Source organism: Hippoglossus hippoglossus, chromosome 5, assembly GCF_009819705.1.
Source record: "Hippoglossus hippoglossus isolate fHipHip1 chromosome 5, fHipHip1.pri, whole genome shotgun sequence".
Lineage (NCBI taxonomy): Eukaryota > Metazoa > Chordata > Actinopteri > Pleuronectiformes > Pleuronectidae > Hippoglossus > Hippoglossus hippoglossus.
The window spans coordinates 15625169-15651681 of NC_047155.1; the positions used below are offsets into that span (position 1 = coordinate 15625169).

General features: G+C 41.4%; 2 protein-coding genes across 4 annotated transcripts in view; one reads left to right on the top strand and one right to left on the bottom strand.

The window, feature by feature from the left end:
• eefsec (eukaryotic elongation factor, selenocysteine-tRNA-specific) overlaps positions 1-20274 on the bottom strand; it is a 36771-nt gene extending 16497 nt beyond the window's left edge. Inside the window, exons 1-8 of one of the 3 annotated variants that reach the window (XM_034585250.1) lie at positions 19794-20274; positions 19439-19759; positions 17095-17302; positions 16575-16671; positions 15834-15998; positions 14058-14702; positions 12020-12176; positions 9215-9701 (exon numbers count right to left, since the gene is read on the bottom strand). In XM_034585250.1, the coding sequence (XP_034441141.1) occupies positions 9520-9701; positions 12020-12176; positions 14058-14702; positions 15834-15998; positions 16575-16671; positions 17095-17302; positions 19439-19745 (1761 nt within the window). In that variant the 5' untranslated portion in view covers positions 19746-19759; positions 19794-20274 and the 3' untranslated portion in view covers positions 9215-9519. Of the gene's footprint in view, positions 1-8829; positions 9702-12019; positions 12177-14057; positions 14703-15833; positions 15999-16574; positions 16672-17094; positions 17303-19438; positions 19760-19793 lie in introns of those variants that run through there. The other 2 variants (XM_034585251.1, XM_034585252.1) reach the window with 2 other exon arrangements.
• A 130-nt stretch (positions 20275-20404) lies between these two features.
• On the top strand, positions 20405-26356 carry ruvbl1 (RuvB-like AAA ATPase 1). The gene is made up of 11 exons (XM_034585255.1): positions 20405-20686; positions 21737-21823; positions 21921-22053; positions 22981-23132; positions 23380-23469; positions 24122-24271; positions 24385-24448; positions 24977-25175; positions 25274-25376; positions 25455-25546; positions 25908-26356. The coding sequence occupies exons 1-11, from the start codon at positions 20546-20548 to the stop codon at positions 26065-26067; spliced, it is 1371 nt and encodes a 456-aa protein (XP_034441146.1). The 5' UTR covers positions 20405-20545; the 3' UTR covers positions 26068-26356.
• Positions 26357-26513: the final 157 nt, after the last annotated feature.

Genomic DNA, 26513 nt, shown 5'->3' on the forward strand with positions numbered 1-26513 from the left:
GAAAAATAAATGAAAGCTGCACAAAACAATTAAAAATTATTTGAAATATGAACTTTGAGAAGTAGTTTTCCCTCCACTTTTCTGTGATAACGTTACAGCGATCTGGAACATGTGAAAAAAACGTTGAACAAAAGAGCGTGAGCGGACCACCGCGGAAAAAAAACACAGCCCACAAACATGGAAGCTTCAACAGCAGTGAAGTATAAATTATGTTTTGTTTGCGTTTACATGATGAATCCATATGGTTGGTACAAAATTAAATAACTGTCAGTTTTAAATATTGTAATAAACAAAATGAAGATATAACATGAACTGCATATGTCACTTTAAACAGCAAACAAAAGATTATTGCAGCAGCCAGTGGCAAACGACAATAACAGTTAAAGCTCCTTGAAAGAAGCAGAGGAAGTTGGAAAGTGTGTGTGTGTGTGTGTGTGTGTGTGTGTGTGTGTGTGTGTGTGTGTGTGTGTGTGTGTGTGTGTGTGTGTGTGTGTTGTTAGTGGTTGAGAGGGCTCTGTATGTATTTGATTTGGGGCTGTGCCGTGTGCATGTCTTCACCCTCAATCTGGCAAACCAGAGGGATATGAGCTAATTAAGGAGGAAGACAACCAAAGGGGTAAGACAGGGAAGAAATCAAATTAAAGGCAGGAGGGGATTAGAGGCAGAGGCAAAGTACTTTCTGCTGGAGTTCAGCTCAAACATTTGGAAAGAGAGAGGACGAAACAAAGTGAAGAGAATAAAAAGTTCAAGAGACATTTGCAAAAACTGATTTGGTTATTTCAGACCGAGTTTGCATCAAATGAACCCCCCCACCACCACCACCACCACCACATTTTCATGTGTTCATTTTTTGTGTTTCCGTCCATTTCTCTCCGCCTTTGTCTCTTTTCCTTCTCCCTTCAGTTCCCTCAGAGGACCTGTCCCTGTCCCAGCCCTGCAGTTCCTATCTGATGGGCATCGCGCCACTGTTTTCATAAACACAGTTTTTGGAGGGCCAGCATACATACATAAACAGCAGCACCACAGGCTGCAGTGTCAGATCTCCTCTAAACCTCCGTCACTCACTCTGCTCTTCTAAAAGCCCCATCAGCCAGTGTTTGGGCCAGTCTGACAGTGCTGGGCTTTTCAGACGTGTCCCAGACAGAACCAGAGCCATGTTTGGGTCCCTCCCCCCCACAGGCACACAGCTCCGTGGCCCGTCAGAACGCCATTGTCCCCGCCTGTCAGTCCAGGATTAACTCTGTATACACACTGACCCATTACAGAACACACAGAGTCGACCTCAGGGCACAATAAATATCCCTTTAATCTGATAACCTCTCGTTTACTTAAAAAAGTAAGTTATTTAGAGGCTTTTGAGGGTTTGAAATGCTGCGTTAGCGGATTATTAAATCTGTAAACAGTTTTCACTGAAAGTTCAAGAACCGTTAGTGGTTTTCTCAAACTAAGATTATGAGTTTCTTAATGTGCTTTTGGTTTTTTCTTTCGTACCAAAAATCCTCTACATGGAACTGCAGTAGCAGTCGAAGACATTTAAAGAAACCTATTCACAGTCTTAACAATAACAGCCTACAATAATAGCAGTTCAGACTCCAGGGATACATGTTGTCAGATGACTTGTCCATCAATGACGCATGTTTCACCTAATGGAGATTATTAAAGATGAATAAATAAATAAACTCGAGGAGGTCATTTTACATTTAAGTGTGTTTTTGTTTGTTATTTACAGCTCAAAATTTACTTTTTGGGTTCAATCTCACCTCGTTCACACCCTCCTGCGCTGCTGAGTAAAGAACTGTCTAAAGGTTTGGCAGGACGTGTTTTACCAAAATTTTTGATTTTAAGATTTATTTGCACCAACAACAACAGTGGTAGAAAACTCAAATACTGTACTTATATAGTAGATTATACTTTTTTTTGTTCTAAATTTGAGTATTTAAATGTTATGCTACTTGATCATTCTACTCAAAAACATTTCTGTGGGACATAATACTTTTACTTCCCATTTGCTTGACTGAAACTTCTTTAAAAATGGAAACTGTGCATAAAAACAACTTGAACAAAAAATACTGTAATACTTTAAATTATAAACAAATAAGTAGAGCAGAAAACCTGACTACACCTTCACCAGCTTCAACAACAAAATTATACTTTTATGCATCAGTAACAATAACCTAATGAAAAGTATATAATAGTATAGTTAATAAAGAGTACTTTTAATTTCAATACTTTTCAGTAACTTTTGTTGATACTACTTGTGTACCTGTAGTGACATTTTCAGTGCAAGAATATTACTTTTTAAGAATTTCTATTTATAATATATTTTACAGCATTTGATTGATACTTGTTTATTTAAAGTCATACAAAGACATAAAATATAAAAATAAATATATAAATATGATATAAAAAAAGACACTGAGATGATTCACATTTCAGACTCTAAGACATGTTACTGTTACACAGCTCTTAATCATTTGCTCAACACGTTTTAGGCTCATGTGGATTAAAAAAATCGAACGACTTTCCGACTGTGTGACACATAAGGAGTGAGTTAGGACTGGTCTCTTTGTTTAGTCCCATCATGTTTGGTGACTAATACAATAAACATCACATCTACCTCTAGGTCTCAGCGGGTCAAACGGACTCCCCAAGGCCCCCCCTTTTAGACATTTCATGAGATGGTATAACAAGCATGTCGTCCCAAGAATAGATGACATGTTTTTGACATCTTTCACAAGGTTATGCAGAGTGGAAGTGGGTTTTCACATGACCCCACACATCACGTGACCCCACTGGGCGCAACGTTAGCTGATGAACCGGACCACCAGCTTTTATCCCTCCTCCCTGAAGCTTTAAGTCTCCTCAGCAGTAACACAATGCTCAAAAGGGAACCGCTTCAGGCCTTTCCTTCAAATTCATTACTGTGTTGTTTTAACATAATCAATGGGGACATTTCTGTGCCTACACAAGAGCTCAAACCAAAAAACTATGGTTTAAAAACAGTTTTGCCGATGGCAACAGTGGTGGCACGATATATAATGAAAGTTTGCTTGACAAAAATCCTGATTAGGAGAGAGAGGTGCCCTGGTTCCACCCCCCCTGGCACCCTCAGACGATAAGTGATATATATGTATAATATAACATTTATATTTAAAAAACAATCATTTATATTTATGTTAATTATGTCAACAGGTCCAGTACACCATGCAATATGCTGTCATGGACGTGTCTTTTTTTGCTTATTCACCATCTTTCCTCCTGATCTTGAACCGTGAACCAGCAAATGTCCTTTTATATGAAAATACATAACGTACACAAACACTCAGATAAGCATCCCTTATCATTTAAAAAACAAATGTACTTAAAGCTAGTTAAGGTTGGTAATCGTTTCTGAAAAACGTTTACCTTATTTGTTTAAATGCTCTTTATGTCCAGATAACCATCAATAAATAAAGTCGTCTGAATAGAAAAAAGAAAAACAGTATCTGAGGCCCTCGCAGAACTGAAATAAAAACATAATTTCATTTTAGTGAATAAGAAAACATATCATAATAGTTGCAGTCTAATTCAAACACATGGTTTCTTTCTTTGCTGAAGTATTTTCTTTTCCCTCTATTTACTTGTGTTTTAACTGCAGTCCAGATGTGTTGATGTGCACCTCAGCCCCCCCCCCCCCCTCTCCTCTGTATGTAAGGTGAATGAGAGACAACATGACACGGGCAGGTGCACAGACTACTGGCTGACATATTTCAAGGTGACGCTGCAGGTGACCTCTGACCCCGGACGACTTGGACTCTGCTGAGCTCAGCTTTAAAGATCGACTGTTATTCTTCTGCCGTCAGCCTTTCAATAACGTCCCTTCGTCCTGAGGTGACGAGGCAGGAGAGACGAGAGGATGACAGCGGCAGTAAAAACAGAGTGTCAGGGTATGGAAACAGTATATCAATAGGTTGCCTTGTTGAGGTGCCAGCCCTAATTTGCATGTTTTTTTTGACTGCGTAAATTAGACAGGAATAGATATGCAAACAACGCAGTGGTGATGGGAGAACAATGGTGATCTTAAAAGCTTGTCTTTCATTAGGAAGTACTGCTTAACCCGTGCAAAATGTTTCAGACGGATCAGCTCATGATCCTGTTTTATTTGCAAACAAAGAAATTGGGTTCAGTATTGATGAGTTTTTAGCTGTGGTAGTAAAAAAAAAAAAGTCACCAAGACTGAACAGTACTTCAATAAAAATGACTGTTATCTTTACAGAAATATACTCAAGGTCTATACGGGAAATGTTAACAGGGAAGTCAATGTGGAATTTAAAACATAATAGTAAAGATGCCGCTGAGTAGAGTCCCTATATATTGAATCAACCGGCACCAAACCATAAATATCAGTCCTTAAAATGTGCATACTTTTTTTCTTCAAGATTCATCTGTCTGGAAATTTAGTTGGAATCTAAAAAAACACCCCTGAAATTCCTGGATCCTGGCCTATGCTCCTTCCTTCCAACAAGTTTGTGGAAATCTGTCCAGTACTAGTTTGTGTGTAATAATACTATCAAACAAACAAACAGATAGAGGCCTAACCTCCTTGGTGATGTAATAACACATTAACATAACAAATTTACCACTAACTGCAACAGAGACAAGTACAGATGACCTTGAGTGGTCCAAGGTCAAAAGGATACTGTCTGGTCTCCTTGTTTTTGATATAATTTTGTACTTACAAGCAATATATATCGATCAGTGTCAATATTAAAACCACTGGTGAAACGAATAATACTGATAATCTTGTTACACTGGCGCCTGTACAGGTGTGGACTGCTTGAGGCAGCAAGTTAAACAGAGAGAGTTTGATGATCTAGGTCCTGGCATCCATGTGGCTGTTGCTTTACGTACCAACCACTGTTGCAGATCCAGTACAACCCCAATACGGTAACGGTATTCCCTGACGGCAGAAGTCTCTTTCAGCCGTTGTGCCGCTGCCACACAGCAAAGATTGTTCAGGAATGGTTTTAGGAACATGGAAAAGAGTTCAAGGTGTTGACTTGGACCCCAACTTCCCAAGATCTCAATCTGATCGAGCTTCAGTGGGATGTGCTGGAAAAAGAGTTTGATCCACCGAGGCCCCCACGTCGCAACTTACAGGACTTAAAAAGATCTGATACTAATGTCTTGTGCCTGATAACACAGGACATGTTCAGAGGTCTTGTGGAGTCCATGTCTACACAATATTAGACAGATGGTTTGAATGCTGTGGCTTATTGCTGCAACATAAAAACTGAGAATATACTGTCTTCTTTTATGTAAAATTTATCTCATATATTCTAAAAAACACTTGCACACAAAAAACAGGTAACGCAAAACAGTTTAGAGGTACGAGTACTCATGCACAATCCTGCAAACTACCAGACAAATTAACAACAAACAAACACAGACAAAAACATAACCTTCTTGGCAGAGGTATTTAAAATAGTTTATGATATTGCTCTGAAAAGAGGACATTTTGTCCTTTCATATCAAAATTACTTGTACCTTAATGTGTTTGCGTTATGATGATACCAAAACTCAAGCTGTTGTAGGAGCAGTGAAAGTGTTTGTAACCATACATTTATAAAAGCAGGCATAAATCATTTACAAAGGTTTCGAGACAAAAACAAAACAACTGCAAAAGACGTCCGCAGCTGATGGGGGATGGGGGGGATGGGGGGGAAAGCTGCCTCGGAAATGGACACGTTTAATGAAAGCAGCTTCGGTTGTATTAATTAAACAATGCCCATTTTAATCATGACTAATTATATTTGTAGGCAAGGTTTGAGAGGATGGAGGGGGGAGGGAGGGTGATGGTATCTGTGCCTGTGCTCATTAGTGCTGTGGAGCTGTCTGGTGGCCACATACGACTTCTGTCATCAACAATCAGTAATAAACATAACCTCTGTCAGGGTGATACTGTAACTACTACTACTAGTAGTCCTGATCGCAGGACAGGTTGAAGCAACACCTGAAAAAAGCAGCTTCATTATTTTGAAAAATATAAATACATTGTCAAACCATTAGAAATAGTCTGGAGCGAGCTATGAATATATTTCAGCACGTTAGCAGCCTAACCACCTCCCCACTGGTTAAACAGTTAATTAATGTTGCAGCCATTTATCAGTCAAATGGCTGCTAATTAGTCTTTTCAATCTCTTCTGCTTTGAGCCACATTTTAAACTCCGCTCTCTCTCCCTCCTCTTTTCGCCTTGTCAATAATCCAGCCGCCGTATTCTCTTCCCTCTGTGTTGTCCTGTTATCTCTGCTCATCAGCCACTCTTTCCCATCTATAAACATTCAGGAGCTGAGACGCTGACCCGCGACTCTCGGCTGACCCGGAGGCCATCAGCAAAAAATAGAAAGAGTGGTATTGAAGGGAAATCACCATGACGAGAGATTTAAAAGGAGGAATATGTATGAGGGAGTCATATGTGGAACTGGAATATGAGCGCCAGGCCGAAAAATACTGCATAATATCAAAATGTCTCGGGAAGACAAGTTGGTGTGACTGCTTTCCCATGTCCGGTATTAGACCTGGTTGTAGACAGATGATGATGACGATGATGATGATAATGATTTATGTGTGTGTGTGTGTGTGATAAGCTGAGGTGAGAACACACTCCCAGCTGCAGTCACATAGCCTCCCTGTCTCCTCTTCTTGCCACAATCAGCTACGGCCCTAAAAGCGGATTATTAAGTCCATCCAAACCTCCTCACCTAAGCTCAGAGGGGACTCTACGCACGCATGCACGCACGCACACACAACAGGATTAGCATGCATGTTAAAACATAGTAGGGGAAACGTGCTGCAGCCACACTCCCGTGTCTGTATTAGTGGAACGTGACACGATCTTTATCAAGACAAGGAGGATGGGAAAAAAATCTTCTAAGAAGAAATAAAAATGATTCAGCATTTTGCAATTATATTGAGACATAATGCATTGTATTTTTTAAAATGGTTTAGAAAGCTGAAAGAAAACAATGGATTTTAGCTTAAGTTTAGTTATATATTAGTTTATATGGTTTCTATTTTTTTCATATATATATTTTATTGGAAAATATACATAACTAATTACAAAATTATATGTATGAAAATGTAGATTATCTCTAAAATTTGAAAATAAGAAACTTGGTCTTTATACTTTCAAAAAACCTCTCACATCCATCTCAGCGATGAAACAAATCTGGGCCTCATCATGACCTGCCTGTGTAATTATAACATTATGGGAAATATTGAGAACTCTAAAAGATGATTTCCATTATTGTCTAATTAGGAGACATTCGCGCAGTAACGAGAAAAAGGTTTTCAATAAAAACTAGAATGGATGGGGAATGAAAGAGGGGGTGGAGCGAGAAAGAGAAACTGGAGAGACTCAGGAGTAAAAAGCGACAGAGATTTTTTTCTTGTCTGGTTTTCTATAAGAGGAACGAGAGGAGATAAGACTAAAAGGACTGTCACTCAGAGGAACAATCCCTCCAGTGTCCCCTCTTGCTCCTGCTGCTCCTCCCTCCCTCTCTCTGTCCAATTTCCACAGATTCCTGCCGAGATAGTCGCTGTTCACAGGGACAGTTTGCTGACATCATCTGCTACATACCGAGTATCCTGCACTCTCACTGCACCGCCCCACCACACGTCTGTGACAGGACGGACACGCATCCGCACAGACGCCCACTGACAAACCCTGTGCAGAGCTCAATTATTATAAAGCATTATATTTATCAATGCCATTAATACCCTTAGCTAATAGGGGGTTATGTTTTCACCCCTATCCATTTGTTTGTTGGTTCATTGACTGTCAGCAGCTTAAGCAAACAACTATCGAGCAAATTTCCACAAAACTTGGTGGAAGGAAAAAGAACCCATTTCATTTTGGGACAGATCCGGATGAGGGAGCAAATCCAGGAATTTTTCATCACTCTCTTGACATTGTGTGCCAGGGCATTTTGTGAGGGCTCTTGATCTTGATGAGAAAAACAAATCAGGTATATTTAAGGAACTGATATCTATGAGTGTGTGCAATTTGGTGCTTGATTGAACTTAAGGGGACTGTTGAGCCATGGCAAAGGTATGCACTCTACTGGGTGTCATTTAAAATGTATTTAAAAATACAATTTCTGTAACTTAAACCCTAAAGCAGTTGTTTTCTAATGAGGGTCTGCGGAACCCTGGGAGTCAGTGGTACTCTGCCAGTTGATCCGTGATATGTTTCTACCTACAGCAGAAGGTACACGTCTTATGGATATTAGTAACTGCTGGGATCGTATATTTATCGAATAGGTTTTGAGCAAAGCAAAAGGAAATTATATGGTAAAATATGTCCATTATACTGACAATAATTGTCAGCAGAGCAAAACAACCAGAGAAACCTGCAGTTAGGGTCAGTATGTATAGTAATTTTAATATATGTTTGCAAGGTCTCTTTCAATAAATATCTGCAGCAGCATGTTCTGCTCTTATTCGCATCAGGCACAGATCGTCAGATAAAATGTTGTAAGCAACTAATTATATATTTATTTATCAGTTATGAAATAAAATGCATATTTTGTTCTGTGCAACATCTGAAGAGAGTTAAAAGGTCCACCACTGTTTTGTACAGTTGAGGTCATCTTTACATTTGAGGAACTTAAATAAGACAATGTTTGTTAATTGTTTAATTACAGTGAAGTGATGATGAAAATGTTTAATTCTCTGTTAATCAATTAACTGATCACTCAACTAACTGTTGCCGTAAAAAAACTAGTACATAATTTGTGATTCCTAAGGACATGACCAATTGTCAAACAGAGAACAGTCAGAACTGGAGGTTCAGGATAGATGTGTTTATTTGTCAATGATTAGGATTCAATTCAACTCAAGCAACTGCTGATGTAATTGCTATTCGGGGCTAAAATGCAGCTCTACAAAATACGATAAAAGAAAATAAAGTGAGAAGAAAAAAACATTGAAATATGGAAACATTCTGAAATCACAGAGCAGTGGCCAATATATCCAAACCTGAAACAGGACATGATCTGGAGTGACGCAGGCACTGAGGATATAGATTTGAACGAAACTATGATGCCAGAAAATGTGTTTAGGCCAATTAGGACTCAGCTAAACTGGAAACATCCAGGGGAAAAAAAAGTTTGCTGCTAATGAAAGGAATCGATTCAGACTCGTTCAACAAAGAGGAAAAGAAAAGTGATTTTGTGATACAAATCAAAAGCATCAGGTACAGAAGCTTCCACCCTTGTGATGGAAGCAAACTGGATTAAGTCCATCTCCATAAAGGAAGATAAAAACAACCACTGTTTCAAATGCATTCAGCATTCCACAATCATTGCATTTCAGCAGACTGTCGCCAACTGCAGAAGATAGGCTAATTGAAGAAAGTTACGCAGCCCTGATATCGAGGCCAGTATCCCCCTCACCTCTACGTGACCTCTGAGGCCGTCTCTTTCTCTCCGTCTCCAGCACTGTGACACCGAGTCAGGCCCAAGTGTTCGCAAAAGAAATCAGGACTGCACCATCTTTTTGTGGGGATCAAAGATATAACGTTTAAAATGTAAGTGGATGCCAACAGGCTGAGAATCTGCTTTGGACTCCTCTTCATTTCCTGGACTACTTTTGCTTCCACCTTTTCCTTTCTTCTTAGAGGTGGAGGATAACAGCTGCTTGGTTTCCGGGTGAAGACCCTCTGAGGAAAGGATAAACAGACGGTTCAAACAAAAGGGTTAAACATCTAAAATAAAAATAAAAACATTATATAAATAGATCCCTTTATGTAATAAATCCAGAGTAAAGTGTATGCTGTCCTACACTGTGTGCAGCACTTAATCATCTCAGTGTGGGTGTATCTGATGCATGATAGAGATCTTTTCTTCCCCGTTATGTGTACAGTATTAGTGCTGGAGCCTGTTTGGTGCTCTGACCTCGAGATCAACTGATGTCTTCATCCTCCTGATGTAACTGATCAAAATATCTCAGTTGCTTGTCGAGTCGCTGTCTTATGCTTCGTGGCTTCTTCTGGTTCATCCTGACACGTGCAAGCCAACATCGTGTCTCCTCTATCTGCTCAAACTTCATTCTCAGTCGTACTGAGCTGCTTCCTGTGAAAGCTGAGTTTCTGTTCAGTGCACTTCATGCATGCACTATAAATTCTTCTGTGCCGTCATATCTGCCCCTCTTTTGTATGTGCATGTTTTCAAGGATGAAATACTGTCTGGCTTTCACACGCGGAAGGTAAGAAATGTTCTGCGCTCACTGCTTTACATGCTGCCTGTCTGACCTCACGTACAACGGCGCCAGCATTATTCTCGTTATCTTTATGCCAATGTGAGGGTTGTTATGGTTGCAGCGCAGCCAGAAATCTCCTTGTGTTATCTGCGATCAGCTGAAAAACGTCCATTTACCACCACAAAGCACATTCATACACCCGAACTTCAATGTTTTGTGTTCGCATGCAAGCAGCACTTTTCTCATGTTTTTCTTCAAATACATTTGTTGGTATTTGACTCTGAAAACATGAAAACATCTACAATACAATAAAAACCCTGCACAGACCTAATGGGACGGGACTATCACTGAGGTCTAAAAATCAAGATAAGTGCACATGAAGCATTAGGGAGTTGACTGGTGGCCTCCTTATCAGACGAGGTGGAAAATTTTCACCAAACTAAAACCAGGGCCAAAAAAAATTGGTTCAGTAGTTGGAGGGTTTTTATGTTGGGTGGCGAATTATAACACCAGGTTTCAGACCACTTTAGAGTTTTCAGTGCTTAGACCAGATAAGACTTTGTAGTAATGATAATCTTGTTGCCTCCTGCGCCCACAGAAAGATGGAAAAACACAGTGACTGGCTGCTGTGTTGCGGAGTTTTTTAACATCAGTCACTATCACAAAAGCTGTGAATAGTTACTTATATGATGGCACATACAGTGAGACATACAGTATATGTTGGGAATTGGTAAAACATCACAATAGATTCACATTAGACTAATTAATTAGTCAGTTGTAAATATTTTGATGATCAATTCATTGTGTACTCTTTTTGTAATCAAAATACTGACTACTCACCAACTACAGCCTTGTAAATGTCAGTATTTGTTGCTATTCAGTGTTTCAAATAAATTGATGAATTTGTGGCAGCCCCCGCCAATATCAACATTGACAACAACGTACTTGTTTTCAATTTATTTACAATTTACAATGAGTAAAATATTATTTCACTATAGAGCTATGTGCATTGTAATGATTCACTCAGCCCCTACTTGCCCCATTCTCTCTTTCAGTCTCACAAACACAAATGACAACAGATCCAACGTCATACAACGCTGCAGATTAGCCATCAGTAGCACTGGGAGAAATCCAAGTTTTCATGTGAGATGAAGAACTGCAGCTGAAACTAGGAGGTCTGACTGTCTGCATGGACAGTAGAAACACTATGGACCATAGCGAGAATGCTGTAGCTCGTAGTTGCACAGACACGTGGTGAGCATCACAGCAAATAGTGCTGAAAATAGTGTTGCACACCAAATTAGAGAGCTCTTGTGTTATTATGGGAAGTGTAAAAACAATTTGGTTCATTATGAAAATGTGGCAGGAATTTTTTTTAAATGGCAACTGCCCACAGTCAAAATAATCAATGGGGAGCACTGCTCAGTGTGCGAGTTTGAGTGTGCAAGTGTGAGGCAGTGAAGAGGATGTAGGTGAGGTTCTCTTTCTAAATGTTTTTGTTTTCTCATTCCCTCCCGGTGTGGAGCCGTGGGTTTGGAGCAACAGAAGGTAAAATAAACAGAGAACAGACTTCCCCCGGAACACGGGCAATCCCCAGCGGAATCCTGGGAATGTGGCTCAGGATTACCACATCCTGAAAACTGTCTGTAGAACCCCGAAAGACAAGGAGACGTATTCTGTGTTCTGGATGTGTGCTGATGAAGAGGGATACTTCTCTACACCTTCCAGTGTCAAGCTACGGTCAGTGTCTACTGTTGAGATGCACCTGGGACTCCTTACCTTGTATCCGAATCTTGTACTTCCCGCTCTGTCCAAACCCACCCTCGATAACGCCGCTCTCGCCCGTCGACAGTGTGACCTTCAACCCCACAAAGAGCTGGAGGTTGGTCTCCTTCTTGAACAGGTTGCGGCCAATCACAGTGTAGTCATCACTCACCTGAGCACAAGAGAGTGGGAAAGAGGCTTATGAGCAAGGGACTTAATAACATACACAATAAAAACTACAGATGTGACAGAGGTTATATTTCCCCCCTGTCCATTTGTTTGTTGGTTGGTTTGTTTTGTTTGTCAGCAGGATTTCACAAAAACTACAGAACAGAGTACCACAAAACTTGGTGGAAGGATATGATAAAGGCCAAGAAAGAGCCCGTTACATTTGTGATTAAGGATTTTTGGACGCTGTAAACAAAATGTGTTGTATTTCAGAGTCTATGATCTAATGAGTATTCTGCACAAGTATTCCGATAATTTCACGCAATCATTCATGGATCTTGATGAAAAAAAAAATATTTAGGTATATTTAGGGAGCTGATATTCATGAGTGTGGGCAATTTTGGTGGTTATCCAAACAAAAGAGGACTGCTTTGCCTTGGTGGAAGAATACACACCACTGAGTGTCATTCTAGTTGAGTGTGACCACATCAGGATGTCTTTTAATTTGATCGGCTGGCTCCTTCCTGCGATGTCTATGTGTTGTGGGTTGCCATGATTTCACTCTGCTATCTTGGCTGGATGAGGGAGAAGAGTTGATCATCTGTCCTGCGCCACACTGTTCGTCGTCGGCCACGTTATTTAAGAATCTCCGTCTAGCTGTCGCGCACGCTCTCCTTCATCCTCCTGCACATTTTACGCCATGTTTGTTTGTATTTCTTGCTTATCATCCATCACTAAGTCGATCTAACCTGCCACTAATATGATAAGAGGAGGGCACCGCTCTGTCTCCTGCTCACCCCCCCCACCGCCAGCCCTTACACTGTCTTCGTCCTTTCCCTCATTCATTCTTGAACGTTTGACCCTGACTTCCCTCAAGCGTGACTGATGCTCTGATAAAGACAAAAATTACAGTTGCTATACACATCCAATAGACCGTATGAATTGTGACTGGATGAGGCTGTCATATCTCAGCAATGCCAGTAATGTGTTCTTTTACGCAAGAGAATTCTTAAGTCTTGAAACATAACTGCCTTTTTCTGGAAGACGACAAATGCAACGTCACATGACCATGATCAGTTCTCTCGCACGCACTCTTTTACTCCTGAGGCAGCGACTGGAGCTGTCAACAGCCTGAGGTGCTAACAGCAGGAAACTAGTTCACACTCTTGACCCCTAACCTGAATCTAACCCTGTACGAGGGTGCACACAGTTTAACTGTAGCATGCCAAAGGACATGAGTCATAACATCTTCCGGGCACACACAACCTAAAATCCATACTGCATACAGATGAGTTCTGATGTTGAAGTCAATAAGAGAACGTGAGATATTGGTTTGAACTGGACTTCAGGATTTAGGGCAGAACATAACAGCAATAACACAAAAACTAAAATCAAGATGGCATGTAGGTGAAAGAGAGGAGTGGAGGTAGAGAGGGAAAGATGCTGAGCCAGAGAGAGAGAGACAGAGTCAGGTTAACTCACAGTCATGTGGGTATTCCTGTGCCACTCAGGTGTGTCCAAACAGCGCCAGCCACTGACAGCTAGACAGGGCTACTGGCGTCAGGCGGCCACCCACACACACCTCAGTGTCTCAACACATGCTAAGGCATGCGTACGCAGCCTACCTCAAACGCTGCTCATCAGGGCTGCATATACATGCTTGTTTGTGTGTACGTGTCTGTTTATGAATATACAATAGGGGCTCTGTCTGACAGGCACGCTCCAGTGCCACCAGCAATGAGAAACATCCAAAGAACCAGAGACAGAAGAAGAACAAGGTGATAGAGAGGGCAGAGGGGCAAGAACAACAATCAAGGGTGAGAGGAGAGGTTGATAATCATGAAACAGAACATTTTAAATATCAAACCACAGAGTATCCACTTACCCTCTCCACCTGTCCCTCCTTGTGTTTGGTCTTGTAGATGTGCAGATGAGGCAGGGCAGTCTCTGCATAGCTTTTATCTTCAAACCCCTGTAACAGACGGCCTTGGAAGGCTAACCGACATGCATTGGCATTGATGTCTCTGTCCAGCTTGGAGCCAATCACAAGGCAGAGGGAAGGACATGTGACAGGCCGCTCAAACTCTAACAAGGCCCATTGCTCTGGGTCAGGTCCTGAACTCGACTCTCCCTGACCTGTGACATACTCATCCTGGTAGAGGTACTGCCTGTCACAGGTGAAAGGAGTTTCAAGAGAGCAGGGCAGTGATGGAGGTGCTTTAGTTTCGGCTGGGGACTCGGAGGCAACTACAGGTGGCAGGCCAAAAAAGGTAACCTTCGCCATGACTGTCTCGTGACCCATGGTGATGTGGAACTTGGCACGGGTGGCAAGAGAACCCTTGAAGTAGCCTATCTTCCTGACAGAGATGACAGCTGCATAGAATGTGTGCAGGGACCCTTGGGTGCACACCACACCCCGCTCCAACAGTTTAGGGTCAAACTGTGTCACACACACGCCCACACGATCCCCCTGCATTGCCCCCGACACTGGCTTCCGAAACATCTGCACCGATTTGATCTTCTTGGTCACCTGATATCAGAGAGTGTACAAACATTTTTTGAGACAAATAACAAACATCAATTTAAAACCAAATTTAACAGTCTGATAAAACTACACACAGATACAAAAGGAAGTAAAAACTTTATGAATACAGGGACTGGGCTGCCTCAAGTTTATATTTATATCTTTTCATGAAATAAAAAATATGGGTGGATTTTTTAAATTTCATATTTCTTCAGGTCTCTTACTTTCACATTTAAAAGCTGAACACTGAACCCGAAATACAGCATGAGATTAAATACAGATTAAAACATCACTTATTATTTCCACAGACATAATATTTAGGAAATAAAAGCCCATATCTTCTCCATAAAATATGCACATAAGTAAACAGCTCATCAACTTGCAGGTCTTTCATTGAAGCATAACAGAAGCTCTTTGTCAAAATATTGCATTTGTCATTATTGATGAATACAATCCCCTTTAAGGAGGTCAATTACTTAAATGAATCAATTAATAAAGGTCTCAGGAAATTTAAAGTCATTCTAAATTGATTATTTCTTGGGGATAAAAATTTGGAGGCTTTCTTCAAGTGAAAACTCACATTTACATCTCTTTGTTTATTAACAAGTTTTAACACAGTTTTAACTTTTAACGTTTTTAAATCATAGTTGTTTCAGTAACTTATACATGTAAAAAAAAAAAGTATAAAAACTGTAAATTAAATAGTATCCATTTATCTGTCTGCCTAGTAGTCAATCTATCTTTCTTTATATTTACTTCATCCTAGTGTCTGTGGTTTTCTACAACCGCACACTGAGCAAATCAACAGAATTAGACCAGGCTGAGTCTTTGTCTTCCGACATTAAGACATTTGCTGCCCCCAAGAGGTGAACAGGATAACTGCAGACAAAACTGCTGCGCGTTACTGAAAGTTTCCATCTGTTCTATATTACCCACCCCCGGTCCCCTCATCCTCCTCTCACATTAAACTGACACATCCTCTGGACCCGCTCAGCCGTCCCTCCCTCCGTCTGCCCACTTCCACTCAAGTGAACTTCCGAACTTCTGTGGTTTCTACATAAGCATTACCGGCTCTCAGGAATGTTCCTTTCTTTGTAAATATCAGAGGTTCTGAATTCCTGCCTGTCTAGAGGATACCTTCAGTGCTGGGATTTCCACAGTGTCGTTGATGGCCAACGACCCTTGCAGGATGGTGCCGGTCATGACGGTTCCCTGACCACGGATGGAGAAGCAATGGTCCACAGCCATCAGAAGGTCACCTGCAGGGTCTCTCTGAGGGAGGTATGTCTGCTTCTTCAGGAGCTGAGACAGACAAGCAAAAAAAGAGAAGCAGACATTTTCACACACAATAATATGACTGCTGTCATAATATTGTAAAGACACAATTACTCAAATATGAAACCAGATAAAAGAGAAGAAGAGGTGATAATTCTATCCATGTTTATCCAGTGCCAAGTCTGACTTAATGGTGGCTTCACAAACAACGCCTATTACACATTTCCTCATGTTATTTGGCATTTATTTGAACACCCAAGGGAAATAAGAATAATAATTCTTCTACAGCAGTATACTGTGCGATGACATCAATTTATTTAATTTTGTCTGTTCTTAATTAGAAGATATTGAAAAAATTTACAAGAAAACACTTACTGATAAATCAGCCAGGATTAATGTGCAAATATATTGACATCAGCAATAAAAAAACATTAGAGTTATGCCAAAGATAACTGAGACAATTTGTGTTTTCACATTATCACATCCAACAGAGAGAACTGACAAATTTATTGTTTTAATCGCAAATGTGTAAGTCTCGTTTTTATAGATCAAAAAAGGTGATCAGCAAATTGCATTATATTCAAGTGCGTTTCCAGACCTTACCTCTATTAACTGGGGCAATCCCTGTGGCTCGTCTGTGTCAGGGGCCTCTGGGCCCCCGGGCTTTGCTGCCACAGCAATCACGGGACATTCCTTAAATCTGGCCAACAACAAAAAAAACATGAAGCTCCAATTACTTCATTCTTTGATGTTGAAATAATGATTTAAGTTGCTTTAAGTAAAATAAATGCAGAAATATAAAAAAGATAAAAGGTGTGCCTAACAGACAGAGATGAGTCAGAGAGTGAGTTAAATGAGGAATTTTGAAGAAGATGAGTAGCTGTGGCTCAGAAGGTTGAGCGGGTCATACATTAATTTAAAGGTCAATAGTTTGATCCCTGGATCCTTATGTCCAAATGTCTGAGTGTCCTTAGGCAAGAATGCCAAATTTCTACCAATGCACCACTGGTGTGTGAACAAGCGCTGTATGCCACAAACTTCTTACCTGCTATGACCCAAATTTCACATCTCTACACTTATCCCATTTAATTATTTTACTTATTATATTTGATCAAATGCAGACCTTGTGGTCTCCAGTGTTTTGTGCAGTCTCTTGGTCATCTTCTCAATGGCGCTCTGTCTTTTGTTGGGTGGCAGGAGGTCAATCTTGTTCAGGACGACCACCATGCGAGGGCAGGTCAGCTCTCCTATCAGCAGACACTCTGCCGTCTGAGTCTGTATCCCCTTCACCACATCCACCACCAGCATCATCAGGTCAATGATTTGGGCACCTGGAGAAGACAGATAATAATGGAGAATATACCTGATTTTACTAAATCAGAAAAAACAGTGAGCTGAAGCACAATAACACAGTTATTTGCTGTTACAGACATTCATGCTTTTCTGTTGTGCTTCTACAAAAAGACATCAAAACTCTACATAGTTTCAGTGAAGAGGCCATGAAGACTGCAACAGCAACACAAACAGGAACGGACACAGACGCCCAAGAATAACAGTAGAACAAGAAGAGAAATCAGGGGAGGGGTGCATGGAGGCATAGAGAGAGTAAAGGGCTAGAGGGTTGAAACCAGAGCTGAAGCTCACTTGGTTGTCTTTCCTTTCCCTAACGTTGGCTGTCTCTCTTTCCTGTGCTCCCCACTTTTCTCTCCTTCTATTTGGCTCTCTCTCCTTCCTGTGCTCTCCCCACTTGAGACAGGAGGGGAAGTTTAACACATACCCCCATCCACACACTTTCCTTCCTCCCTAATCTACAGCATGTGCCACCCCACTGGCTCATATTTAGTATGATGGTTACATGACACAGCAGCATTTAGTCTGCTTTAATATCAGGACCATTACTCCGATCAAAGTCTGCCCCTTGCACAGACTTAAGTTTAAAAAAGTGGGATCTTGTTTTGGTTTTTTTTTGCTCTGGAACCCCACAACTCTTAACTCGTACTTCCACCGTCCTCATCAATATGACATGATCAAGCAAGATGCCTTCAGAGAGAGGACGCCCTCTGCTGGAGAGGTCAAAGTTGTGTGTAGTAGTAGTGAGAATAATGTATAAAGCTCCTTGTCAAGATCACAAGGTATCAATGTATCATCTTTAATTCTGAAGTGTTATCAACAAACTGCTACGACAGAAACGTGGACTCAAGTTCGGTTGAAGATCGTGGAGAGTTCAAAATGCTTCTGCTCTCTTCAGGGACGTTTTCTGCAGCTGATGTCATCAATAAAGTGCAACATTGTTCCAAAACATTCTACAACTTGTTTACGCTCATTAGTTGTCATAGTAACTTGACATATTTTATACTTCCTTTGATCAAACAGAATAGATCAAATAAAGTACAATTATGTAAATATTTACCTTTGATGCCATCATTTGTTTGATCATTTCAGGAACAGAAATATTATGTGGTGCGCTACATTAATTCAACTATCAGCATATCAGCTATTACTACTTGGCTACCTGGAGGAAACCTGCAAACACTATGTGTAACAGGTCAATATATTTATTCATATTAATTAATAGTTAATGGTAAAAATGAACTAGGTGTGTGTGGGTCGGCTGTGGGTGAAACAAACATAAGAATAATAAGTACATTCTCATGCATACTGGGACCAAGCATCCATTATCTATACTTATTATCTATACTTGTCTTTTGAGGGTCACAGAGGGAATGGAGCCAATGCCAGCTGACATTGGGTGAGAGGAAGGGTACACACTGGACGGGTCTTCAGATTGTGACAGGGCCAACAAAAAGATAAATAACTATTCACATTCACACCTACGTTCAATTTAGAGTCTCAAGTTTATCTAACCTCAATCTGCATGTCTTTGGAGTGTGGATATGACTTAATGAGTGTTAGGGTTAGGGGGTGTTGTGACTATATGATATACCTGATAAATGGGTACAATATGAGTGTAGCTTGTGAAGAATGGTTGCGGTCACCTCTACTACTTCTAGTATTTGCCTACAAAGCTCTCAATGGTCTAAAGTCCAAAGGTGACAGCGCTTTCTCTGAACTATTCCCTAAGCTCTGAAATAGTGTCCTGTCCACTCGATCTTGTCCTATTGATGATTTTAAATCTTTTAATTCACCCTGATCCTGTTAATATCCCTCTTTTTTCTTTATCTTGTTTACTTTCTTCTTGTGTTTATTTATTGCACTGTTCTCTTGCACAGTTTTTACTTTCTCTATATACACACTTTCTGTTGTTTACCATGTTTGTAAAGCACTTTGGCTAAACTGGTTTGTAAATAAATCTGACTTGGCCTCCTCCTGTATCATCATCCAGCGGTATAGTGATCAACCCACCCTGCCTGCGTGTGTCCCCACGATTAGTTCCCGACCCTTTAATCTACTGTCATCACAGTGACATGTGGCATCGAACAAACTTGCAGACAATTCCCAGCGCTCACCTCCAATGATGGTGCGGATGAGAGAGGCGTGTCCCGGACAGTCCACCAGGGTGAACTGCAGGCTGTCGTACGGCTGCTGTCCGTCGCTGGCCCGCAGCTGATCGGGCAGATCCACCGTGAAGGAGGAGAAGCCGAGGTCCAGCGTGATGCCCCTCTCGCGGGACTGCGGGTTCTTGTCGAAGGCGGCCGTGGAGGCGGTGCTGCTCAGCGCCCGGGCCAGCGACGTCTTCCCGCTGTCGACATGTCCGAGCACCCCGACGTTAAAATTCAACGTTTTAACGCGGCTGTCGCCCCCGGACTCTGACATTTTAACCCGAGGCTCGCGCCGTTAGCTGAACTGGCGTGTTTATGTTTTTTCCTCAACTCTGACCTGGACCTTGAACTCAGCTCCGACGGAAGCAGAAGGCGGTGCTGGCTAGCTGTCAGCTAACTTTCCCCTCGTTAGCACCCGTCAGTTCAAACAGAAAACACGCCAAGCAACAAGCGATGCTAACTAGCTTAACTAGTGTATGGCTCACTAAATAATTCTCACTAAAAAACTTTACTTTGATGTGAACTCCTTCCCTGTTGTCCGTCACTTCATCCCCAGGGCAGCATGATGAGGCGGGTCTTGTTTTTAGCAGTTAGCATAAGTTTTAAAAGACAAAGAGAAAATCCGTGTCTGTCAAAATGTCTCTCTGGTTCAAACCTAACAGCAAAGTGTTGAAGTGACAAGTAAAAACATCTGTCTTTAAGCTCCTCATTCATTCAGTGACATCTCCTCGCTGTCAAGTTTCCAGCAGTTTCTACTACGACAAAGCGTTTCAAAGCACAACCGGAAGTCAGAAAACTCTGATGTACATGATTGACACAAGCCTTAGCCAATGAACGTGTTGTACGGCTTCGCATGGTCCAATCATTTTGTCGGATGGTCTAAATGGGCGGTGCATCCGGGTATCACTTCCGTTGATTTTCCCTAGTAACCCCACATGGAAACCGACTTCCCTGTGTTTTGAGTTTCGGCGCCGAGTGCCGCTGTGAGAAGTGATCTGAGACACACGAGCATTTCACCCACTTTAACCCCGTGTTGCATTTTTAACGCCACAGCTTTGAACAAGTGACACCACAATGAAGATCGAGGAGGTGAAGAGCACCACGAAAACTCAGCGGATCGCCTCCCACAGTCATGTCAAAGGACTCGGGCTAGACGAGGCCGGGAATGCTAAACCGACCGCGTGTGGTCTGGTCGGCCAGGAGGCTGCAAGAGAGGTAATGTCCATCTTTCAGTGCAGCCGCGCTACTCGTGTACTGTTTCCGAAATGTCGTAAATAGATGATGCGGGTTTTGCGTGGAAGATCTAGCTCCATTCGGGGGGTGCGATGCTACAGCATGCTAGCTTAGTTAGCACAGTGGTGTCGCTGTTTCCTGCTGAGGTCGGAGGTGAGTTAAAGGAAAAGTTCACCCCGAAAATGAATCACTTTTATTCCGTGTTTACCAATACACTGGATATACTGGATTTCTGAATTTTAACCAGTCTGGTTAGAGGCTAAAATGTATAACTGAATACAGAGACCAATGGATCTGTTTTTAAACAAATACAACAGTTGTCATTTCATTTAAACATGGGAATATTAGAATGTTTTTTTCCCTCTTACAACTAGTTAATATGTACTTTCCAAAGTGAAAAGGGCCAAATTAATTATCATCTAAAATCCTATACTTAGCATACTGGCATGTTATATATTTAAAAAAGAGATTAGATTTAGTTTTTGTTCTTTGTCAATACTTGACATGTACAGATTAGCCAGGGGTTGCTCTAGTCGTCAAGGCATTCAAATGTACTTGGGGGACATTGCAGAGTTTGGAGCTCCTGCCACTGTCAAGCTTATAGATAACTTCACCAGAGCTGAAATAATTTGTCAATTAATTGATTAATACAACAGCAGCAATGAAGCCGACATAGCAACTATTTTGATAATTATTTTGTAACGTTTAAAGTAAAAATCCTAAAAACTGCTGTGCATTTTCTCACTAGTTTAAGGTTAGAGAAAACGTTTAATCATTCAAATCAACCAAAATCATTCATCCCCAAAAATAATTTGGTTAATCAGTAATGAAAGTATTTATTAGTTGCAGCCCTAGTTTCATTGACGTGCATGGCTGCCATAATGTTTTCACAACATAGTATTCAGCTCAGTTACGTATCCCACCACTGTTTCCAGACTTCCTCAGCTACTTGAATTAAAATTAGTTCCTGATGACATTTTAGAACTGTATGTCTATATATAATAGCAATACAATTTTTGTGTCCCTCCCCAGGCTTGTGGCATCATTGTTGAGCTCATTCGCTCAAAGAAGATGGCAGGACGGGCAGTGTTACTGGCGGGGCCACCCGGTACAGGAAAGGTAAGTGTTGATTTCCTAACAGGACAAATGTAAAAGCCTCTATTTGTGCCTCTGATTGTGCCTTTTTAAATACATTTTCTACCTCCCCTCCCTTCAGACTGCTCTGGCCCTGGCTATAGCGCAGGACCTGGGAAACAAGGTGCCCTTCTGTCCTATGGTCGGCAGTGAGGTCTACTCATTTGAAATTAAGAAAACAGAAGTACTGATGGAAAACTTCAGGCGGGCCATTGGTGAGTGTCTCTTAACTAATTAATTTTACAGCAAATTTTTGTTCCTAGTCCCCAAACAATTCACGGTAACTGAGGTTGATGTGTGTTTTGGTAGGTCCCGTTTCATTTGAGTTTTGGGTTCTATTAAGCTTAGCTACTAGGCACCCTTTCTAATTACTGGTAGTTGACATGATACCAAATTGCAACAAGAGGGCAAATACTAAAACAAAAGGAAGCAGAGATATAGAAACTGACAAAATCTTATAGTATCATAATGAAACAAATTAATTTTTATTTTGTATTGGCAGAATAAGTTTTAGCACATTAGGTTCCTCTGAATTTCTTTGGTTCTTGCATCTTTTAGGCGTAAAATGACCTAATATGTGTTCAGCTCAGTCCCTCAGTGAGAAGTCATTGAGCAGAAAGTTGTGTCCTGCTCGCACCATCCTCATGAGCAGAAAGGCCGAACTATAGTGGATTTGAGAAGGAAGGAAAGGAGGGGGAAGGGGTTTGCTGATGGCACCTGTCGCAGGGGAGGAAATGGAGCTTAGGCAGAGGTAGACGTGGTCATCAGCACCTTCACTCCTCCCCTTGAACACAATCTGCAGGCGGAGTGGCTTTCATTTGAAGGTTGTCATCACCTTGTCGATAAAGAGCACCGTGACAGACAGACCTTGCCTTAAGCAGCGCTGCCTGACCCCCACCACAAATGACCGTCCACCTGCGTGCTGCTCGTACTCAGGCTGCTCGAAAGAGGATAGAATGTGATCGTGTTACACAGAACGATGCCGAGAAATTTCATGGGCACCCGCACACGTGTTCTCTCCCTTTTTAATAAAATAGACAGAGGGATGTGGCGGCTTTGTTGATACAGGAATATAAAGGCCCGATTGAGTTCTCACTCAGTACACTGCTTGTGTGTGTGACTTTAATGTTGCCCGCCCTCAGGACTGCGTATCAAAGAGACCAAGGAGGTATATGAGGGGGAGGTGACGGAGCTGAGCCCCTGTGAGACAGAGAATCCCATGGGCGGCTACGGGAAAACCATCAGCCACGTCATCATTGGTCTGAAGACGGGCAAAGGCACAAAGCAGCTCAAGGTCAGATTGAGAAATATATATATATTTTTTAATCTGCTTCATTAGAGCATGTTTAACTGCTGTTTGTAAAGCACCTTGATCTATGTTGTATATTTTCACAGTGTAGTAAAAATATAATTATGTAAAAAAAAAAAAGGGTAACCATGTTAATTTACTATGAATCAAATATTCTAGGTGCAAAAACACATCTTGTTGATCAAGATGAGGATCTGTAAGTGCCTTAAAGTCTCTTGTCTTGTTTCCTCAGCTGGATCCTAGTATTTATGAGAGTCTACAGAAAGAGCGTGTGGAAGCGGGAGACGTCATCTACATTGAAGCAAACAGTGGAGCTGTCAAGGTATCACTATATCACTTCCACCTGTTACTATCGTTATTTTATTTTGTTATCATAATTCGTCTGAGTTGTTTTTAGTTCATAAATTAAATATTTCACTAAAGTCTTGGTTATGCCAAGGTTGAGTGATTTCTGTCCTGCCTGTCCTCTTCTGTCCTTCACGGTCACGTTCTTTCATCTCTCTCAGTTCTGCATGAAAGCTCTGTTGCATTTTCTGCTGTGCCCTGAAATTAGCGTCTCTCATTCCTACGGCCCCTCATGCTCCCTCTATCTCATCATCTCCCACAATGCCCCTTTACCAGCGGCGGTGCTTGTGGGCTATGTTGACAGGCTGCGATGACGGTTCCTTTAATCAGTGCAGGTGGGCTGATGGGGTGGGGTGGGGGGGGGGGGGTGCAGGTCGGCTCTCGTCAGAGGCCGGAGGAGGCGGACAGGGTGACACATTTGTTACTGTTGACAGCATCTCATGACCCGCCGCCTCAAAACCCTTTCATCCCTCAGCCGGCTCTCTGTGCTGGCCTGGCACCAGGTTCACTCATACACCTGCTCTCCCTCCTCTCGTGTGTTGTCTTTGTTTCACTGCTGTTAAACAGTGGGTAGTTTGTTTCATTTTAAATTATTAACATATTTTGCTATTGCACTCTTGTCTTTGCAGAGACAAGGTCGTTGTGACACATATGCGACAGAGTTTGATCTGGAGGCAGAGGAGTACGTGCCGCTGCCCAAAGGGGACGTCCACAAAAAGAAGGAGATAGTCCAAGACGTGACTCTGCACGACCTGGACATCGCAAATGCCAGACCCCAGGTACATAAACACTAATGTCGTGTAATGATCGTGTTAATATCAGTGCAGCTGTTTATGTCCCACTGAGTTATCCCTCTACATCTTGAAAATAATTGTTCATTATTCGATCCAAGGGAGGACAGGACATTCTCTCCATGATGGGACAACTGATGAAGCCAAAAAAGACAGAAATCACAGGTAGGAAAAAAAAACATTAGTCACACACAATAGTTGGCAGGATAACACATAAACTAATTAACCAATTTCCACTGAGCGAGGAAGAGAGATGGGGCTGCGGATAAAACCATTACATTTCGGTTATTTTAAGACTAGTCCGATTTATTCTTTACCATAAAGATCCATTAGTTGTTCTTTGAGAAATGGAAAATGTGGAAAAGAGCCACATCTCTGGAAATCCTGGATCCACACTAAAATGTAATGGGTTCTTTCTTGGGTAATGTCCCGCCCTTCCACAGCATTACATGGAAATCGATTGACTAGTTTTTGCATAATCCTGCTAAGTTACAAACAAATGCAGAAGAAAACATAACCTCCTTGGCAAAGGTATTAAATACTTTGTTATCAGACCATTTCATTTTTTCTTTAATATTTCTACTGTTAGAACTTGACAACCATGTGTAGAATTGTTTGGCCATGGTGGGGGTATGTGCTCTGAGTGCTTCTTTTTTTAAATGAATGCTCTTCTATCTATTTTCCTGTTTTTAGATAAGCTGCGTAATGAGATCAACAAGGTGGTGAATCGCTACATTGACCAGGGCGTAGCTGAGCTCGTACCTGGTGTGCTGTTCGTGGACGAGGTTCACATGCTGGACATCGAATGCTTCACCTACCTCCATCGAGCGCTCGAGAGCACCATCGCGCCCATAGTTGTGTTTGCCTCGAACAGGGGAAACTGTTTAATCAGGTAAGATGTCTAGAAATCAACCTTCAACAGGAGACAGAAAAGAGAAGTTTACTAAGATGTTAGATTTGTAGTATTAACAACCACGTGTTGTCCACCAGAGGGACAGAGGACATCAGCTCTCCACATGGGATCCCTCTGGACTTACTGGACAGAGTCATGATAATCCGCACCATGTTGTACACACCACAGGAGTTGAAGCAGGTGAGTCTGAGAGTCAGAGTTTCTCCACGTGTGATGTCATGTCTGTGCGTGTGTCACTAATGCTGCTGTGGTTTGTAGATCGTCAAGATCCGTGCGCAGACTGAGGGCATCACCATTAGTGAGGAAGCACTTTCACACCTGGCAGAGATCGGCACAAAGACCACGCTCAGGTACAGACGGACATGTTGTGTGTGTGTCAGTGAAGAAAGAAGCAGCCTTACAATCATATCAGTCCCTTAAACATAACAGATTTTTTTCCATCAAGATCCATGAATTATTCTCTGAGGGATAATGGGAAATTTTATATATTTTATATATTTGTTTTGAATAATTCAGCAACCAGTAAAATGTTTCATTCCTGTTATTTTCCTCATAGGAAAAGTTTGGTCTCACAGGCACCACATTTATTCCCATTTGGTAACAAAGGGAGAAAAACATTTGCTTTGTAACTCACCAGTGTAACTGAGGTGGAAGTGTTTGATGTGCAGTGCACGTAGAGGAATTTTAGGACCTGAGTGTGTTTCCCTGCAGGTACGCTGTGCAGCTGCTGACACCAGCCAGTCTGCTGGGCCGTGTTCAGGGGAAAGAGAGCGTGGAGAGGGAGCAGGTGGAGGAGATCAACGAGCTGTTCTACGACGCCAAGTCCTCCGCAAAAATCCTCCAAGACCAACATCACAAGTTTATGAAATAAAACTGGATTTCTACTTCTTTTTGTCCTCCTTCAACACAGAGCTGGTTCTATCATGGTTCACTTTTTGTTTTCCCATCGATCTCCATGTTTCGTTCACTGTTGTAACATTAGTTTTGTTCTAATACATTTTATCCGTTGTTTGTTGATGGAAACATTTTTTGAATAAAAAGTAAAAACACAAATTGAGTTTCTTTCAGATTTACTTTGATTGATACCTTTTTATTTTGTTTTTATTAATGAATGTTCAAACGGATCAATAACAATATAGCACATGGCAGGTGTTGGCTTATTATCCTGTGCTCTTATACACTAGGTGAAAAACAAAAAGGAGAAACCACAAAAAATAATAAATAAAAAACAAATTATATTTTTATAGAAATTAGTTGAACATGCTACAACAAAACAGTTTAAGTCAGGGTTTCCTCAGGGTCTTAAAAAGTCTAAAA